The sequence below is a fragment of the Calonectris borealis genome, chromosome 5 (genome assembly GCF_964195595.1).
Source record: "Calonectris borealis chromosome 5, bCalBor7.hap1.2, whole genome shotgun sequence".
NCBI classification, from domain to species: Eukaryota; Metazoa; Chordata; class Aves; order Procellariiformes; family Procellariidae; genus Calonectris; species Calonectris borealis.
This window is the reverse complement of record NC_134316.1, coordinates 47,960,786-47,981,002: the sequence shown is the minus strand read 5'-3', so window position 1 is coordinate 47,981,002 and position 20,217 is coordinate 47,960,786. Positions and strand designations below refer to the sequence as shown.

Sequence of the window (20,217 nt, the reverse complement as noted above, 5' to 3'; positions counted from 1 at the left end):
CAGTGTGAAATTTTCGTTAAGCGTGTCTTCTCCTTCTGGCATGGTCATAATAGAAATTTGTTATTGCCCCTGTCTATGCGTTTGTCTGAAGTCTGTCTCCACCAAAGACCAGGGCACTTCTGGGGCAACTGAGGAAAAAAGCAAATTTCATTGATTTCACAAGTAAATTATTTTTCCTCTGGAGAACCTGCTGAAAACTCTGTGGAGATCTGCAATGATTCCAGTGTACGTGGATTAGTGGGCAGGGTGCAGGAACGGAAGTCAAATGTATAACGATAACAACACCAAATGAGTCTATAACTTACCATAGGGTTATCTCCACATGCATTGCCGTGAGGAGATTGAGGAGAAAGAAGAGAGGAAAATCCTGACTGATGGCTAGATTAATCATATTTCATGAAACGAGGAGTTGCACTGCGGAGTCTGAAAAAGCTATGTGTCATTCTCAGATGAGCTTTTGAGTTTCTAAAGATACGTTTCCAAAAATAACTCAACTTTAACAAACCAAGACATCCCTGACTAACTTTGAAAAATCATTTCAAAAAATGTCTCCTAAACTTGTAACACCATCAGCTCTTCATTTATGTTCCTTCATATTAATGCTAAAGACTAACGGTGATTAATTTTAAACAGGTTCATTATAAAAAATATTTCATATATTTTCATATATATTTCATATGTAAGTGAAAACTAGAGACTGGAAAATGGAAATTGTTGTAAGGAGAAAAAAAAACGAAGCGAAGAATGATGCAAAGCAAAAGGTGAGGGAAAAAACCAAAAGACGACGCATGGAAGATCAAAGGACGGAAACAGAACGAACCCCAGAGAAAACATTTTCTTAATGTGGCTCTGAATACCCCTTTTCATTTTGCGTGTTCTCTGTGAGAAAGCTGATGAGCACAGCTGAGTGTATCATTGCCAGAGGAGGTAAAAAAGTATAATTCCAAGGCATATAATATATGTTATGATACAACATATATAAACGTGGTTAAAATAATACGTATATACTTAGAGACGACAAAATATATAATGCTATTACAGTATTTTGAACTTGCTTACCATCCGACCCCACCCACTCATCTGCCTGTAGTGCAGCCAAGTCCAACAGCTGAGCTCACCCTCCCTTCCCATCACTCTCCGCTCTCAAGCGCCCGTTCTGCTCCGCCACGGAGCGCCAGTCTTTCCCAGAAGGCACACAACCCCCCTCACACCCGTTTTCATTCATGCCTACTTCTTTTCTTTCCCTCCACCTTTTTCTCCACAGCTCTCATACATACAGTAATGTATACATGCTACATACTTATCTGATTATCAATGTTTGCTATAGAATGTAATCACAGTTTAATAGCACGCTGTTGAGGAAACAAGCAAGAAGAGGAGATAACGAGGCAGCTCCATCTATGTAAGCATTTCAGGGGGTTAACAAGCAGTTAAACGGGAGGTTCATCTTTCCTCCTTTCTGGCCAGGTTGTAAGAGCTTGCCATGGCAGTGCTGATAGAGATGATTATGCAGAGTTTTAAAATCTGCATTGAGATGCGATGCTGCCTGGAAGATGCTGCAGGGCGAGAGATTGACATCTCTTAATTTCCGCCAGGCTGCCCGAGGAAGCTGTCCCTGCCTGGAAGTTGAAAGGTTCGGGTAAGCGAGGCATGCACGTACTCTTCCGACGCATTAAAAATATTTCTTCTCTCGTGTTATACTTTGTTCCCACTACTACGATTAACCAGAATATTCTTTTAAGAAGATTACTTCGGGTAAATGAGAAGATTACTTAGGGTAAATATGAAGATTACTTTGGGTAGATAGAAGGAAGAAATTTTTTATGCTGAGGGTGGTGAGACACTGGCACAGGTTGCCCAGAGAGGTGGTGGATGCCCCATCCCTGGGAACATCCAAGGTCAGGTTGGACGGGGCTCTGAGCAACCTGATCGAGTTGAAGATGTCCCTGCCCACATCAGGGGGTTGGACTGGATGACCTTGAAAGGTCCCTTCCAACCCAAACCGTTCTATGATTCTGTGATTCTGTTCGTGCGATGGTCACAAGCACACCCAGGGTCAGGCCGTGGTTAGTGCTCTCCTGGATCTGACAGCAGCCACAAGCCGCCGCAGCCTCGGGCCCCGTCAGAGCACGCAAGAACCACGTGAATCCACCTGTGGACAGGTAAAGGCAGCGGGCCTCAACTCAGAGAAGGGGAGAAAGGTGACCGATGCGGTCACTGCTGCCACTTGCTGAAACCCTGCGAGAGCAGAGGGACAACGAAAGGAAGGTAAATGACGTCGCTGTACCTCCCTGAAGCCTTGGATGTGGCTCTTCTGCTCCTCCCAAACCTTCCTGGAACACCCCATCCTCAGTCCCTGAGACAAGCAGTGTCAAGGTGACCTGGACGTATAGAAAAGGCTGTATTTCAAAGGCGGTTTTAGTAAGACTTGAGTGGTTGCCAGGGTCGTCCCTGACAGAGCAGCAAACCTGTGCCCTAAAACTGAACTTTGCTTCAAAATGAGGAGGGGGCACCTCCCCAAACGGCCACCAACGACCACCAGACCCCCACGCACGCGCAGAAGGGCTGGGAAGAATGCCAGGGAAGATGAGAAGTAACGTTTACACAATCTCATGAATATGTATTAGTTAGGCATGGCTTTAGGTGTGCTTTTGCTAATTTTGTACTATAAAGGAGAGCCTGGAGTTTGTGGCGGTGTGCTTGATTCGTGGAAAACACCCACCCTGCGCCCTGCGCAGAATAAAGCCATGTCTCCTCTCTAAACATGCTTGTTCAGTGTGTTTTGAGGGCTTAAAATCGACACCCCTGCTGCGGGTGGACCGCCTGCACGGGCTCCGGAGAGAGACCGGGGCTTCGAATGCCTCCGAAAGCGCCCTTCGTCCCGCAGGAAAGGGTATAAAGGAAGGGTCCAGCGTTTTCTTAGCTCGGCCTCAGGCTGACGCGAGGGGAATCCTCTTTCGTTTTAAGCGCCTGTGAAAGCAGCAGGGTGCTAAAGCATCCTGAGAGGAGGGGAAGACGCTGCTACAGCCTTTTAACTTTTACCACGATTTATATTTAGATCGTTTGAGCCTACTGTGCGCGTGCTGCCTCCGTTGACATTAGTTGCAGATACTTCGGTTTCTGTATGCTGGAATTAGGGGGTATTTTTGTCTGCAGGAAAAGATGAAAGTCGCCAAGTCACGGGAAACCAGCCTCTTTCTTGCACCGGGAGCTCGGTGTACGACAGGCACGTCCCATCCGTCTTTCGTAGTATTTGTATATGAGGGACAAAACGGGACGCAGAAACCGTAGCTGGGGGAAGGCAGCAGGCAGGGACGGGAGGAGGAGCGCAAAGAAAAGCCCAGGAAAAAAAAAAAAAAAGCAGGGCTGCAAAAAGGTGAAGGACGTGGCACATCCCTGAGCAAACACACACATCCCCTACCCCTCCCTGACAGCAGGAAAAGCCGCTGGCTGCCGTGGCTCGAGACTGAGGGCCGGGCGGGTAAAAAACACCTGATTTTGAAATATTTTCCACACCAGGCAGTTGCGAGAGCGCGTTACGTTTTGCGCTCCCGTTAACCCAGACACGAGGCGCCAGGCGGGAGCCGGGGCACTCCTGTTTATATTGAATAGCCGTTTAACATCACCTAAACTCCAGCGTACAACAGATTGCGGGGGGGGGGCGTGGGTGTGGGGGCGCGGAGCGCTCCCGCGCTCCGCGCCCCCACACCCACGCCCCCCCCCCCCCACGCCCCGCCTTTAACCCGGCCCTGCAGCTCCACCGCCAGCCGGCTGGGGGCGCTGCGCAGGCGCCGGCACACGGCTGCTCTGGGACTTCCGCCTCGTTGGTGCTGACGGCGGCGGCCTGAGCGGTAGCGGCGGCCTGAGCGGCGGCGGCGTCAGTGGCGGCCTCGGTTGCAGCGGCGGCTTCTGCCCCTTCCCCGCCGCACCATGCCCACCGTGGAGGAGCTCTACCGCAACTACGGGATCCTGGCGGACGCCACCGAGACGGCGGGCCAGGTGCGGCGTGGCTGCGGCCTGCAAGGCCTCGCTAGGCCTCGGGCTTGAGTAGCGCGGAGCCGCCGCCGCCGCGGGGAGTTCCGGGCTGGGCGGGCTGAAGCGGGGCGGGCGGTGGGGGAGCGGGACGGGATGCCGCCGGAGGGGCTGCTCGTCCCGCCGGACAACCGGGGCTGTTCTCGGTGTAGGTTTCCTCACGACTCGGGGTGGGGGGGGCCGGGTAGAGGTGAGCTTCGCGCCTGCGGTTCTGCAAGGACGGTAGCAGCTCTCGTGGCTTTTGCAGCATCCCCCTCCTCCCGTCCTGTCGGCAGCTCTCCTTTTCAATGTGGCGTCGCGGATATTAACTAGTTATTAGCTAGAGTCAGACTGCTTTTTGCGTGGGGGCGGGGAGCTTCGCCTGGCGAATTCAGGCCATAAAGAAGACACCGGTAGTCATCCAGATCTGATCCAGTGCACTTGCGGTTCCGGAGAGCTTCTGGCAGGCTCTCTTGCTAAAAGGCTTGTGGGAGGAAGGTGAAGTCTGTTATGGTTTGATAACTGCCTATAGCCTTTTTTTTTTCCCCTTAAGGCAAGAATGGAAGGTCAATCCTCACTGTTAAAGGAGATTTTTACCTGTAAGCTCTTGGCAAGATCTGCCGTTTGTGTACACCGTTACTGAATTATTCAAAAAAAGAGGATGACTTAGTATATTACCAATACAAAATATTATGGTTAGTTAAAACTAGTTTTTTAATTGCATTAGGCTCTCCTTTTACTGAATGACTACCTGAAAAAGCAGCAGATACTTTTTTTTTTTTTTTTGGTCATACCGTACATAAGTAGGAAAGTAGCTTTGCACACACCTAGCAGTGGATTTTAAACTAGATACTGCTACACAAGGTCATTTGGAAAGTTCTTTAAGAGAACAAATAATACGGTAGTTCTTTGTTTTTTTTAAAAACAAGGTTTTTTCTTTTTAATTCAAGTCCGTTCACTTTGCTTGTGTAATTATGCCCTACTGAAATAAAGCATCCTTGCAGACAGTCCTACAAAAACGTCATCTCAGAACCAACCAAAAAATGCAACTAAAACGTTGGGAACTGTGGGGAGAGATGCAGAATAAAACAGATGCTATTACTGTGCCGTTTTACAAATACATAGTCCGTCATCATTTTGACTGTTGTGGGTAGCTTTTGTAGGATAAGAATGGCTATCTTAGGTAGAACAAACTCTACCATAGTTAAGAAATGCAGCCTGTGACAGGGATCAATAGCAGATATGTAAGAACGTCTGGGGCTAAGTATAGAATGATGATTCCTGATATACTCTCCCAGCTTTGCCTCTCTACAGCTTGTCAGCTTCCAGAGCCAGAGATAGTGTCTTTGTAATTAGTATATCTTGCTAGATTGTTCTTTGTGAACTTTTCTGATGCTTTTTTTAACTGATTATATTTCTGGCACACAAATGTTCTGTGGCAAACGTTCCATTACTTCATTAACTTTTGTGAAGGAGTTATCTCCTTTGAACTTGTCATTTTATAATCTTACTTGATGTCTCCAATTTTTGCATTCTGAGAAGCCATGAGTAATTGTTCCTTATTCATCAGTTTTATCCCACTTATTACTTTATTATCTCTTAACAACCTTATGAACATGATCTCTCACTACAAAAAGTCATAGTCACCCTGGCTCAAAAAAGAAACTTTGAACATGAGGAGAAGGGCAAGGGGACAACCAGAAGTATGACATTAAGAGGAGTAATTTAAAAGACCAGAAGTATTGAGCTTGTAAAAGAGTGTTTCAGTTGAGAAAGGGGCTCAGGTATGAGCAGTCTACCTCACGAGTGGAATGAAGGTGAGAACTTGGAAAAAACTGTTAGGAAGCAGGCTTAAAATAAAGAGGAAGACAAACTTTTCTCCGTAACACATTGTGAAACTTGTCACAGGACATTATAGAGTATGAATTGGTTCAAGAACTAATCTAGAGAAATTAATGGATGATTGGTCAATTGACAGTTATTAAAAATAAAGGTCTGGACACTGTCTCTGGCTTAGGACATTGCTGTGTTACAGATTGGGAGGAAATGTGCAAAACTGAAGGGTCACGCTGCTTCTGCAGTTACCTGCTTTTTTCTGGAGCATTCAATGCTGCCAGGTACAGGGTAAAACAAACTCCCGCCTGATCTGTATTTTGCCTAAATGATAGGAGTAGTTAGCGTGCAGTAATACAGATTCATGGAACACAAGCTGCTCTATTTCATTGCTCTATGAATGCTTTTTTAATATGTATTAAGTTTAAGTAATTTGTTCCACAAAAAAGTTGTTCAGTCTGAGAACCTGTGACTATAATAATGTGTATTTCGTTGTTAGTTTGTGCGGGCTCATTCCTGCCTTTGCTGTTGAGTGCACTGTGTTGGCACAGCTACGGAGCAAACCAGATGGGGTTGTGGATCAGCTGAAAAGCAACCAATTTTTTTCCTTGGTTATTTTTCTTCCAGATCAGTGTCCCAATCCAGTTCAGAATCTGGCAACATGGGGAGCTATCAACAAGGTGTAGGGAGTGTTTAAGGAGCACTGGTACTGAATGTTAAAATACAGCTTGCTTTAGAGGGAATTAATGCAGTGTACTGCTTTGTAAATTAGTATCTCTATTTGCTGTGGGTGAACTTTTGTGTGGAGTAGGGGTGATGATATATGTGGCTCTGGGAAACTGAATGTAAATAAAGCAAAGGGTCCTGTGCTGTTGATGTTGCTGTTCAAAGTAGGATAAGTTGTCTAAAGCATTCTTTTCACAACCATGAGGAAAATGAATGATAGAAGGTTCTGATTTCTGCTAGCATCCTAGTAATGCTGACTTTTATTTCGCAAACACATAGCTAACCACAACAAAGACTTCCGTTTATTCTGAAGTTTCAGTCCTGCAGGCACAAAATCAGAAACACCTGTGTGATTCTAGTTGGAGCAGCTAGAGAATATTCTACTCTGTTGCTGAAGTGTTTATTTCTATATTTCAACTGGAGATTTCTTTTTTTTCGATCTGGTCTCTGTTAACAGATCTTTTAAGTATTATCTTTTATCTCAGATTAAGTTAACTGCTTGACTAGATGCCAGAGATGCTTTAGCGCAATATACATTAAAGATCATTCGTGATCCATTCCAGTGGCACAGTTGTTGGGAGAGGTAACCTCTACGTGAGAGACAATAAACGAGCAGACAGAAGGCAGAAACTCCTTGAAAAACTGCCCAAGTTCAGTGAAGGTGATCATGTAATTCCTTGAGTCAGCACTAATCTGATCACAAGGGGTGTGCAAGAGCTGTTAGCCTTAGGGCTGGCAGTTTGAACAGTAAGTACTTGAACAGACAGAGGAACCAAAATAACAGTAAAAACCAGTCAATAGAGCCAAATTTTACTAAATTGGTACCGTTACATCGGTCTAAGAGATAAATTGTATGAAGCTTGTGTAATACAGTTCACTTAAATAGCTGAAGTGGAGAGGAGAAAATCCTTTCCTTGTCTTGAGGATACCCCAAGGTTTTTCTATTTATGAATTCTGCTTTTCCTCTCTCAGCATAAGGATGCGTACCAGGCGATCTTGGATGGTGTGAAAGGAGGTGCCAAGGAGAAGAGACTTGCAGCCCAGTTTATTCCCAAGTTCTTCAAGCATTTTCCTGAGCTGGCTGACTCGGCTATCAATGCCCAGTTGGACCTCTGTGAGGATGAAGATGTTTCTGTAAGAATAAGAACCTTGTAGCAAGTTGATAGGTTGAATTTGTATTTTGTTATTCTTTTTTTTATAGGCTACATCTCTCAGGAGAGGAGGGTTGGTCTTTAGAAAACTTAAGAATACTTAGTTGTATTCCTGCAATAGAAGAATCTATTGTGTGATGGTATGGTATGAGAGATCAGTTTTCGTTTGTCTTTTTCACTCCCATCATTGATCAAAGGAATAGCTCTGTAAAAGAAACTTAGATACCGTTTATTTGAATATCTATTATTTTTTTTTCGTTTCAAAAAGCACTTTGTGGTTATTGATTCTCATAAATCATGCTGGGAGGCAAGAAAATTTTGTTCACACCTGAAAACCATGGGGATGTGATTCTGAATTTATTATTCTTGCAAAAGTCTTGAGATGCTTCGTGCTGCTTCTGTGGTGTTGATAGAAGCTGTACCTTTGAAGCATCTTTGGTTATCAGAACTTGAATTATTTGGGATCATTCAAGGATTTTTGTCAGTGCTGGGAACAAAACCTAGAGTTTCTCTCTGCCATATGCACAACTGTAGAACTATCCTTCCTGTTAGCAAATAAAACTCCATAATAACAGAGATTCCAGGCCTTCATTTTGTTGATCGAATGAATGATTTTGTGAACAGAGGTGCTGTTTGAATTTGGTTTTTCTCCAGTGCTTCTTAGATCTAAGAAAAGTATATTATTTTCGTCATAAATGTATCATAATAGTTTCACGGCAAATAAGAAGTTTGGACTGTCATTAAAGTCTGAAACTTGAACATTGTTTTCTGAATATGATGTTAAAAGAATATATGGGCACTTTCTCAAATTTGGCTCATTTTTCTGACAAACTTTGGTAGTTGAATTGCCTGATTTTTTTTGTAATTACTTTAATTTTTAATATTTTTTATTTCCACGGTACTGACAATTTTGACAGATCCGGCGACAAGCAATCAAGGAATTGCCTCAGTTTGCCACTGGAGATAATCTTCCTCGCGTAGCAGACATACTGACCCAGCTTCTACAGTCAGGTAGGAGACATTGGTAGTTTCCTGGCTGATCTCCTTGTGGCACACCCAAAAATGTATACAGTTTTGTTCTGTAAAACGTTTTCTGTTGATGCATAATTTGTTACAAAGCAGTCTGTCCAGTGCCATTCATGTGCTGCTTCTGCTCTTTTTACCCCCCCTTTATATTTGCTGTACAGTTATGCTGCTAGTTCTGCTGAAAGGTCGCTAATTATCCTAATATAAACTGAAAATCATTCTTTTAAATTTAACAACTTTTTTTTCATTCAAGTCCTCTGAAAGCATCTGCAGAAAGGGGCGGGGGGGGAGGGGGCGGGGACCAAAACAAAAACCCCTCCAGTTATGGACTGCAGCAAATTGCATTCTGAAAGAGTTACTGGATTTCTAAACCAGGTACTCGGGAACTTTAAAAATCCTGAAGGCATTTTCTTCCATACAATGTATTTCTAGTACAAAATATTTAATTCAGAATTTAATATACAATATGTATTTTTTAATCTCAGTGAGTTATAGAGTGCTAAATATTAGATGTTCAAATTTGTATTAAAAATGCATTATTAAGTCTCCAGGCTTCTCAGAAGGGACGTTTTCTTTCTTTTGAGACTTATACATTTCTCCATTTAGTTCAAGAGGAAAATTGTTTCTCCCATCTAGAAATACTGTAGATTACTTAAGAGTTTAAAAAGAAATAACTATTTATTTTACCTTAATTTAGTAAAGGTCAGCTTGTTTATTCAGCTGTTCCTTAAAATGACTAAATATATTGATTAATAACTTCCCTTCAAGTTTTCAGTCCTATCACGTTTGTAATGTTAAAGTTTTGGCAGGGAAGCTGAAGTGGCAAATAGCTTAAATAGGTTTTTGTTTTGCTTCCAGCTTTCGTAATCATGGCTTTCTACTTCCTCAGTCTAGTAGTCGTTAAAAATACAAGTTATGTTATTTATGATTAAATGCTGAGGATAGAATACTTCTTGTGTGAGATCAGAAATCTTTCTTTGTTTTTCTGCTCTTATGTTTGCATTTCACGGATATGCATATCGGGTTTTTTTCTCTCTTCAGATGATTCTGCAGAATTCAATTTGGTGAACAATGCTTTGCTCAGTATATTTAAGATGGATGCTAAAGGTAAAGGACACATTTTTCTATAAACGTATTTTATTAGTACTTCCCAGTCTCTAGTAGGATGAGAACAGGATTCAATTTTGTATCTTGTGCAATGCAAAAGTTAGACACACGCCAGTTTGGTTTTACAAACAGTACCGAACTTTTCAATAATTGTGGATCTGAATCATACAGATCAATAAAAGAATGTGGATTCTTATGTCAAGCTATGTGAAAATTGTTCTTTTTCTTAACAGTTAGTATAGCAGTTATTTTAAAATGTGTCATGGAGTCTTACAGGAGGAAACTTCTTTCTTCTGCTTAGAAGGTTCAGCTCTTGACTTCTAAGTCAATTTGCGTTACCTGATTTATTCTCCGTTCAGGGACTTTGGGAGGCTTATTCAGTCAAATTCTTCAGGGAGAGGATATTGTAAGAGAGCGAGCCATCAAGTTCCTCTCTACAAAACTGAAAACCCTGCCTGAGGAGGTGATGACAAAGGAGGTAGAAGAGTTCATATTGACTGAATCTAAGAAGGTGAGTGTCTTATTTCAGCACAAACTGAAGTATTATTAAACCATCCCTTATCACTGATGATGCTTTGGAGGTCTGTTTGTTAAACCACATGTAGAGTTAAGCATTGTACAGATGCGGTCTTCTAGTTATCCTATTCTGCTACAATCCAAACTGTGCAGTATTTTTTGTGGGAATGTTAAAATAATCTAGGCTCTTCTCATTTTGTGAGAGCAACTTTTATTAGAACCATAGAATCATTCACGTTGGAAAGGGACTTTGGGAGATCAATCACCTCGGTGAATCATGCTCAGCTGAATTCAGATCAGATTTCTCGGTGCTTTGTCCAGTTGGGTTTTGAAAACCTCTGAGGATGGAGATTTCCTATACTGTCTGGGCTGCCAGCTCCAATGTTTAATTGTCCTCAACATGAGATTTTTTTTTTCTTTATCCAGTTGGAACCTCCCATTTCAGTTTTGTATCATTGTCTCATTCTCACCCTGTCCACCTCAGTAAAGAACCTGGCTCCTACTCTTGATGACTTGCTCTTAAGTATTGGAAGATGAGTGTTAGGTCGCCTCACCTCCTTATGACTTTTTTCCTTTAGGCTGAAAAAGCTCAGTTTCCTTAGGTTCTCCTCACAGGTCACGTGCTCTAGACACTGTTCACCTTGTTGGCTGGGCTTTCTAAAGCTTATGAAGAACTTCCTCATACAGGAGGGCCCGACACTAGGTGCAGTATTCCAGATTTGGTCTAATGAGGGCATAGTGAAGGAGAAAGCTCGATCCCTTTGCTTCCCTCAGTCTACTGGCTATGCTCTTGTCACAGCCCAGGACGCTGTTCATCACCCAAGGAATGCTGCTGACACTTAACGTTTAGCCTGCTGTCCCCCAGAACCCTCGGGGTCTTTTCAGCAGAGCAGTTCCCCAGCCAGTCAGTCCCCAACACGTGCTGATTGAGGGAAGTTAGTTCATCCCAGGTGCAGGACTTCGCATTTGTCTTTGTTGAATTTCATGAGATTCCTGTGCATTCCTCAAGCTGAGAAAGATACAAAAAGTATTAAAACAATCTATAATGAGTAGATACTCATTTAACGTTTATTCTGCATGAAGCATACAATTTTGTTAGAGAAATTTGTTCTTAAGGTTAGAGTTCAAGAAACATAATGTTTCCTATGCACAACTTGATGGCAGTTACTTTAATTTGGAGGTGCATACGATTATACTGCATGTTTTCATGTGTTCTTTAAACTTGTGTTTTTAAATAACTAGAAGCTAAATTTAAATGCTAAATATGTGCATACTTTTCAAATCAAGCAGGTTTGACTTGGAGGTTTGCAAATTACCACCATAGAAATATGTTTTCTGGTGTTCTGTTAAGGTGCTGGAAGATGTGACAGGCGAGGAATTTGTTCTGTTCATGAAAATATTGTCTGGATTGAAAAGCTTACAGACAGTAAGTGGGAGGCAACAACTAGTGGAGCTGGTAGCCGAACAAGCTGACCTGGAACAAACGTTCAATCCATCTGATCCAGATTGTGTGGACAGACTTCTGCAGTGTACTCGGCAGGCAGTGCCACTCTTCTCAGTATGTATTTATTTGCTTTGCATGAGGAATATTGTGGAAAGTTAATGGCTGTAGCTTCTCTTTGGTGTTCTCAATGATTATGTTAGAATGACAGCATATCAGTACTTCTCCACCTTCAGCTTCTAATGTATTAACATGTCGGAAAACATCCTTAAAGGTTCCAACTACAAAGAGCTTTTGTGTTATTCTCTGCTCTTTGACATTTTCTTTCAAACTTAAGATGTTACAGTGAATTTTGACAAGATTCTCACGTTGGGTTCATCCATGTGTGAGTTTGATTATTTCAAGTCTAGTGCCAGGCAATTGCAGCACTTAAAGGCCTGTTCTTGGGTTACAGGCAATCTTTTCAGCCCCTGTTGCAGACAGCCTCTGAGTTTAAGCTACCTGGAAGGGTCTCTGCATTTTAGGAGTTAGAGGGAAGTTTAATAAAGCTTTAAGGTGTAGCTGTGTGGTAGGCATTTATAAGGGTGGCGGAGTGATGGGGAAAAAACAATTAACTCCTTCAAACTCAGAGTAGCCTGAATAATGTGCGGTGTTTTTTGCAGAAAAATGTTCATTCCACAAAATTTGTTACTTACTTCTGTGAGCATGTTCTGCCAAACCTCAGTTCTTTGACTACTCCAGTGGAGGGTCTTGATATCCAGTTAGAGGTAAGCCAAAGCTAAAATGTCTTTCAAATCATAAAAAATAAGCATCGTAGACAAAGACAGCTATTTTAAAAATCGCGAACTCTTTTCTTAAGTGGTTTTCAGTTCTTGGCTTGGAGGAAAACTAGCTACGCTAGAAAAAAAATGTTTGCTGTATTGAGGCATGACTGAACATTGCCTTTTAAAGCATGTGTCATTTGTCCCGAGCTTTTGAGGCAAGGCGAGAATAAGTAGATCGGTGTAATAATTTTTATATTACTGTCAATTTTTTTTAAGCACGTAGCATTTACTAAAATGATTGTTGCATGGCTTGTGCTAATTTAGCCCCTAAGGGAGTGGCTTAACGTCTGTAATTTTGCTTACGTTAATCAGTGCTTGCAGCTTCAGTTAGATCTCTGAATCTCACTTTGAAGGTGAGCTGCGCTGCAGACGTGGGAGACGAAGTTTTATTTACTTGTTGACTAATGATGTTTGTTGGGATTAGACACGCAAACCTGTGTTTCTGTTTGAGGACATGAAAAACAGACTAGGCATGTTCCTCCTTGTACTCTTTCCTGATGTTTAGGAGGGGCTTAATTGTAATAGCTGACCTCTACTGTGCCAGCCATAATGATGTGATAATCGCTTTTAGGTTGAAAGTTAAGCCTTTGTACTTTTCACACAAAAATGCGGCTATCCTTATGTGTAGGTTTTGAAGCTTCTTGCTGAAATGAGTTCATTTTGTGGCGATATGGAGAAGCTTGAATCAAATTTGAAGAAGCTGTTTGATAAATTACTGGTAAGACTAATTCAATTTTTACTCATGTAAAACACTTTTTAAAAGTTTTCATCAAAACAAGTTATTTTTTATCTATTAATCTATTTATCCTTTTTCTGAAGTGGCTACTTCAAAGATAGCTCTGTCCACGATACAAGGTCAGACATCATTTTGCCATTCAAAGCCTTTGTAGATACAGAGAGCTGTTACCTGCAGTAACAGTTTAATCCAGTAAACTCATGTGGTTTTGTTGTTTTTAAATTTTATAGTCACGAGAGATTCGTGTTGATCCCATTAAAGGCTATAACTGCACTGACAATTTTAAGTCAATTCAGCGCTGTTTCAGAAGCGTTGGTGCAGTGCATTGTCGCTTCCTGTGGTAGCAGTGCCACCGTAGTATTTCCTCCGAGTCAGAGGTGCCAAGCCACCTAAGTGTAGCTAACCACCTGCACCAGGACTTCATCACGTTAGCATAGGGATGGGGGATGCTTCTTAAATTGTCAGCATAAACAAACCCTCCAGTTCCAACACTGCAAAAGAACAGTCAGTCTGCGTAAATGTGTCTCATGCGTTTGTTTTTCCTTTCTGTTCATTAGGAGTATATGCCCCTTCCTCCGGAGGAAGCGGAGAATGGGGAAAATGCCGGCAATGAAGAGCCCAAGTTGCAATTCAGTTATGTGGAGTGTTTATTGTACAGCTTCCATCAGCTGGGTCGTAAACTTCCGGACTTCCTCACAGCCAAGCTGAATGCAGAGAAATTGAAAGACTTCAAAATCAGGTAATCATTTAGAGGCAAGTGTTAGAGTTTTGTTAGAAAGTGTGAATTATTGTCTGGATGCTAACGAAGCACAAATCAGATTGATAGCAGACTTATTTTGAGCATTTTTCCTAAAGGGGAAAAAAATGAGATTACAGCTTCCCTTTGCTTATGCTTTTATTTTATGGGAATATGTAAAATTTATTAACAGATTGCTTTTAAATTTTTAGGCTACAGTATTTTGCTCGAGGATTGCAGGTATATATTCGACAGCTTCGTCTAGCACTTCAAGGAAAAACAGGAGAAGCCTTGAAAACAGAGGAGGTAAGTATTGTTCAGGAATTCTGATTTTTCTCATTGAGCCTACCGAAATAACCATTGGCATGCATGAATGGGCTGCAGTCTGTTGTAAGCATGCAAGTAGATGAAGGGAATAATACTGCTAACATCTATTGCAACTGCATCTCACCTGACACTGCATTTTGCAAGCTAAGGTGATCTTTTAGTTTCTACTATTAGCTGTTCTCTGCATCCATGTGTATTTGGCTTAACTGTGCTCTGCATTTTGTTTTGAAGGGGAAATTTTCATATATTGGGGGAAAAAATTTTAGTGGGAAGTACAGTGGAACATTAAAAGCAACTAGTTAGTGTAAAATTGCAAGAAGCCTAAAAATAGTTGTAATGAAAACTCAGCAGTGTACACACATTTCACTATTGCTGTAGCAATTCACTGGGAAGAGCAGTCAGTTTAATGTTACGACTTCATCCAACGTAGTTGGCATAATTTAAAGCTACTAGAATAGGTGTTCAGTGGTGTTTCTTTTTTTACAGAACAAGATTAAAGTGGTTGCCTTGAAAATAACCAATAACATTAATGTTTTAATCAAGGTAAGTCCTCACATTATGAAGGAGTAAATTCACACAGAGTAACGTATGCAGAAAAAGGGAATAGATTTGAACTAAGTTGTGTTGTGTTATTAGTCAGTGTTAGCCAGTTCAGGGTGGCTGCCTGCTTTACTGTTTCTGAGGAGACATGGATCTGCTGTTTATGCAAGCTGCTTGGCCTTTGCTGCTGCTGCTGTTGGGATAGGGTGTTGAGGCCCTTTTTTGCAGCACTAGTTGCCCGCAGGAGTAGAAGACCTTGCTTCAGGGGTCTCTGGATTCTGGCTGAGCCTTTTCCCTTGCCGTTTCCCTTTCCTGCAGTGGCAGTGAGGGGTAAGGAGTAGTTTGAAGAGGTGCAAGGAGATGTAAAGGAGGGAGGAGGCAAAGCAAGCTGCTTTACAGAACCTTTTTCTCCAAAAAGTCTAGGAGAGATGGGCTGCAGAAAGAGACTTCCATCCAGAGCTCTTGAAACCGTTCTGATTTCTTCGAAACACCTTTTCCTCTCTTCCTTCACTTCCCATCTCTCACCCTCAGTCACCACAATAAACCAAAAACTTTGCCCACAGTATTGAGAAGCCTATCTTTTACCACCATAGGGATATCAGATGTCTGCTGCAGGAGCCATTGTAGTTCATTATAAGATGCTTGATGTGCATAGGGAGAGGGAGGAAGCATATTATGTCAGTATAAGACACTATTCTGTTAATATAAGGCTCATTTGAATTTCCCAGTAAAGTGTATGGGCTAAGGCAGCCAGATAAGGCAGTTAGCTACTGCCGCCTTCTCCCTCTGCCATGGGATTTCAAAAAGGATTTAAAATTGTTGGAGAGTAACTGTTACTCTGGAGTCTCGGTAGCTAAAATTTTGAAGTGCAATCGACATGAATTTAGCTGTAGAATAAACTGTCTGATTTTGCCTCCATAGGATCTCTTCCACATTCCTCCTTCTTATAAAAGTACAGTTACACTGTCCTGGAAACCAGTACAGAAGGCAGATGCAAGGTAAGAGTTTTTCATAAAAAAGGAAAACGGTGGTGTTAATATTTGCTGTTTACAAAATAAAGATCCCAAGCTGTGTGTATATAATACACACAGCACATCAGCTAAAAGTTTCACAATCAAAAATAACACCCATCCTGGAAGAAATTGAGGCTGTGGAGTGATAGTCTTGCTTTAGGGATACAATAAACCGAATCAACTGGAGACTAGCTTACGTCCTCTTCTGAAGTATTATTCAGGACATCTTCATTAGCTGCTGCTAGCTTCCAGTGGTTAATCTTTTGAGGCTGAACTGCTATTCCTGTACTTGTCACCACAGGGGTGTAATGTTCTGGTTTTGTTTTCTTCTGTCAGTCAAAAAAGAGCGAGTGAAGATACAACCTCAAGTTCACCCCCAAAGAAAGCTTCGGCAGGACCAAAAAGGGATGCCAGGCAAATATATAATCCTCCCAGTGGAAAGTACAGCAGTAACCTGGGTAGTTTTTCTTACGGTAAGTTAGGCAGCTTGGAAAAACTTCGTCTAGTGACAGTTGTGCCTTGGGGCGGGGGGAACAAACAAATTAAGCCAACTTACTATCACATTCTCAGCAGGTCAAATTGTACTGTCACCAATTTTTGTGTGTAATGATCTCTTTCTAGCTGTTGATCTATTACAGTGCTTGAGTGTTACCAGCCTATAAACTATATGTCGCTTGCAAGTTAGTTCTAGTAGTGTTTTAATACATAGTTAGTAATTGAACTATTGTGTTCTCTGTCACGACACGCAGCACTCGCACCCCAAATTGCCCATTGGACAGACCAGTTTCTGCAAGTGGCAGAGCTGGGCCACCTGCTGTCATACGACTGGACCTGTGCTGAATTCCTATTACAGCCACTGCTGATGTTGCTGCCAGGTTCACTGTGCAGACTGCTCCCAGCCAGGGTGATTCTGTCTCGGCAAGTCGTATTTCTGGGCAAAACGTGAGAGCAGTTGCGAACTGGATGAATAGGCCCAACAGTGGCAGCAACCCGTTCCTCTCGTCTTCTCTGTCGGCCCGTTGGTCCTCCCCTGTCAAGTAAACAGCCTGCTATGACCAATTGTCACCCATGCCCGTAGGTTGAAAAACTGATATAAAGCACTCTCTTATATGTATAAAACAAAGAGAAAAGATAAAATCTTCTGCAAATTTCTTACTGCAGAGTTCAGGTGATGCACCTGTGTCTTTAAGATAAGCTTGTAGCCCTACGGTTCTAAATGAGGAATTTTCAACCAAAAATGTTTTATTGCTTGCTACTGTTTCTTGTTAGTGAGCTGCTTAGGCCTCTGGTCAGCTTTTGATTTCGGTGCTCTTTAAAATCAGTACACAGTTCTCTTTGTAGATTAATGTGACCTGTATTTTTAGACTGTACGTGAAGAGAAAGCATGGAAGGGGAATGAGTGTTTGATATATTTTCAAACAAAACCAAAGAAACTTTAACAAAATACTTTGTGGGGTTTCTTGCTATGGTCAGATTTGTTCTTAAGAAAGGGAAAGGAAAAATTTTCTACAGTATACAAATAGCTTGTGTGGTATCTATCTATGTCTGATTTTTAACTGGATATAGTCAAGATACCAGCCTAGCAAAAACACTCAAGTATGCTGGTGATAACTTAATGTTAAGGATAGAAAAGGACAGATAGCCTGACAAAGTTGTGGTTTTCCATCATTTTATAAAATCACTAGGAGCAAGTCAGACACCTCAAGATTGACATGGTATTATTGGACAGAAGGATGAGCTAGGTAGTCTAATGAAGTTCATTACAGACCAGATTTCAATTCTGTGATAATGGATTGGCCCAAATATCGTTCTAAAATAATGGGACAGTTGTATTATAGTATTAGTGTGCAGAAAGACTACATTTAGTTTAGAGAGGCTAGTGCTCCTGACCCCCTCTTACGATTAGTAGGGTCTGTTGTCCATCAAAGCATAACTGGGAGATCTCATGGTGTATAAGCAGGATTAGCCTCAGAGACTTAAGTCAACCTTCAATACCTCCAGTTATTGCTATTTAATTTTAATCTGTATATAGCATAAAACCTGTATGAAAAGTTCTGACTTTTATTTCAGAGCAAAGAGGTGGTTTCCGGGGTGGACGAGGAAGAGGCTGGGGAGGACGTGGCAATCGTAGCCGAGGAAGAATCTACTGAGTAGACCGCTAAAGCTTCCATGCCCCTGAAGGGCTAAAGTGAAAGTGCTACTCAGCAAGTTTGCTTGGAGTATGTTTCCTTCAAGGACTGCCTTCCACTAAGACTGACTTAAATGTTCTTTATACCTTTGTATGTATGATCTACTTTTCTAACGGACTACAACTTGTCCATAGTGAAACTACAACTGTATTTTTGGATGCTTACAGTCAGCAGTTTTGGGTTCTTATTTTTGAAATGTCTTCAGGATCTATTCAAAATTGGAAAAGAGCGTAGATGTTTTATCAAAAGCTACATCTTGACAGTTTGTATATTAACCTAAAAATCAGCTACTGCATAACTGAAACTATGTAATTGAGTTTATGTATTAAGTAATGGACAGGAAAGGCATGACAACAGAGATACATGTCAGATAAGCTTAGCAGCTGAAGTAATCCTTTCCTCATCTGTAACCATATTTTGCAATATGTGGAGAAGAGTACCATTGTTAAATTCGCTTTGATTTACTTTTTTAAATGGAATTGAATGAGATACATGCTGTTTTTTTAAAGTTTGCAACATGGATGGAAATTTATTTTGCTTGTAGCATGAAGCAGTCCTTTTACTTAGAGATGTGGAGAATGTGGTGTTTTTTGGTTTGCACATCTTACTCTTCTCCGTGCATTGTAATGCAAAAGTGATGTTTTGCAAATGAATTTTTAATGTTTAATATGAATATGTGCATATAGTTATGCCGTGAAATTTCAGTAAATGAACAGGAAAAACAAAACAATAAATGACTAGAATTATTCCAGGAATGAGTAAAGACTGATGCAGTGATTAAGCTTCATAGGCTAGAGCTGGACCGTAGCAGTACCTGGCTCTTTTCTATGTTTTGCAGATTTCTGGATTAGTTGGCACTTGAGGGTGGTTGTTGGGGTTTTTTGTTTTGTGTTTTTTTGGTTTTTTGGGTTTTTTTACCAATACAGTTGCATTTAAAAATATATAAATAAAATTGTATTTTGGGTAACGTTGAAAAATTCCAGCTATGTAGTTCAATTCAGGTGGAAAAGCTAACAATTCCATGCTATTTTTTTCCATAGCAACTTGGGATTCTTATTTACTGGTGAACACCCAGAAAATACAATGTAAGAGCACAATGCTTTTTTTTTTATTCTCACCACTCAAAATTTTTACTTCTCAGGTCATTCAACATTGTAAAGGAATTAGCAGATAGTAAAAAGTTGGGACAGAGGAAAAGAATTTTAATAAGTGTTCCAGGGCATGTTGATGTAAAATAGCTTAGGCTTTAGAAGAATGAAGGTTATTTCTTATCCTCCTTTTTTTGTCCAGCCATTTGATATCCGCAGACAAATGCCTGAAAGTGATGTTTCCTCACCTAGTTCCATTTGTATTTGCTTGTGAATCTGACTCGGGTGTCTTCATTAACACTGATATTTATCACTACCATCAGAAGGCCAGAATACCGAAACTATGTCAAAGTTAGAGATGTTATTGACGCTAAATTAGAAGTCTATTTTTGCTTAACTCTGAAGCAATAGGCAGCAAACTTTGAACATTCCAGGACATGTGAGCTGACTTTGTATTTCTGATTGATGCCAGCTGCTGAAGTCAGATTTGTCACTAAAACCAACAAACTTGGCAAAGAGCTTTCAAGGACAAATTGATGAGACCAAAATGTCACTCTGAAAATAGGCGCTAGATGGGTAATAAGCTTCCATCGGGGAAAAAAAAATAGACATTTTGCACTTGTGGCTATAATTTGTGTTTTGAGGGAATTTAAAAATGTAATCTCAAAGCCTAAACATAGCTTGTATTTAGACTAATAACTAGGTACTAGCAGCTTATTTTCTCACTGAATTTTGAGTGAGGTTTTTTTACGGGACTCCTGTTTTTCAGAGGTGATATGCAAAGTTCTTGTGGCCTCAGTAGTTAGATTTCCCCCCCCCCCAGTTTCATATTTAATTTTAATGCAGTGAGTTCTTGTGGAGACACCTGTTTACCATCTTGTTGAATTGTAAATGTTCCCTTACGCTTTTGGAATAAATTCATTTTGTAATTTTGTTTGGCTCATTGTTTCACA

General features: G+C 41.3%; 1 protein-coding gene across 2 annotated transcripts; it reads left to right on the top strand.

Annotated features, from left to right (window-relative positions):
• Positions 1 to 3,803: 3,803 nt before the first annotated feature.
• On the top strand, positions 3,804 to 20,197 carry API5 (apoptosis inhibitor 5). 2 transcript variants are annotated; one of them, XM_075152360.1, is made up of 14 exons: positions 3,804 to 3,999; positions 7,543 to 7,704; positions 8,639 to 8,732; positions 9,789 to 9,854; positions 10,214 to 10,365; positions 11,722 to 11,928; positions 12,474 to 12,578; positions 13,264 to 13,353; positions 13,929 to 14,110; positions 14,320 to 14,413; positions 14,921 to 14,977; positions 15,896 to 15,972; positions 16,324 to 16,460; positions 18,058 to 20,197. In XM_075152360.1, the coding sequence occupies exons 1-14, from the start codon at positions 3,931 to 3,933 to the stop codon at positions 18,135 to 18,137; spliced, it is 1,572 nt and encodes a 523-aa protein (XP_075008461.1). In that variant the 5' UTR covers positions 3,804 to 3,930; the 3' UTR covers positions 18,138 to 20,197. The 2 variants fall into 2 exon arrangements, with proteins under 2 accessions (XP_075008461.1, XP_075008462.1); XM_075152361.1 differs by lacking the exon at positions 18,058 to 20,197 and adding an exon at positions 16,738 to 16,854.
• The last annotated feature ends 20 nt before the right edge of the window (positions 20,198 to 20,217 follow it).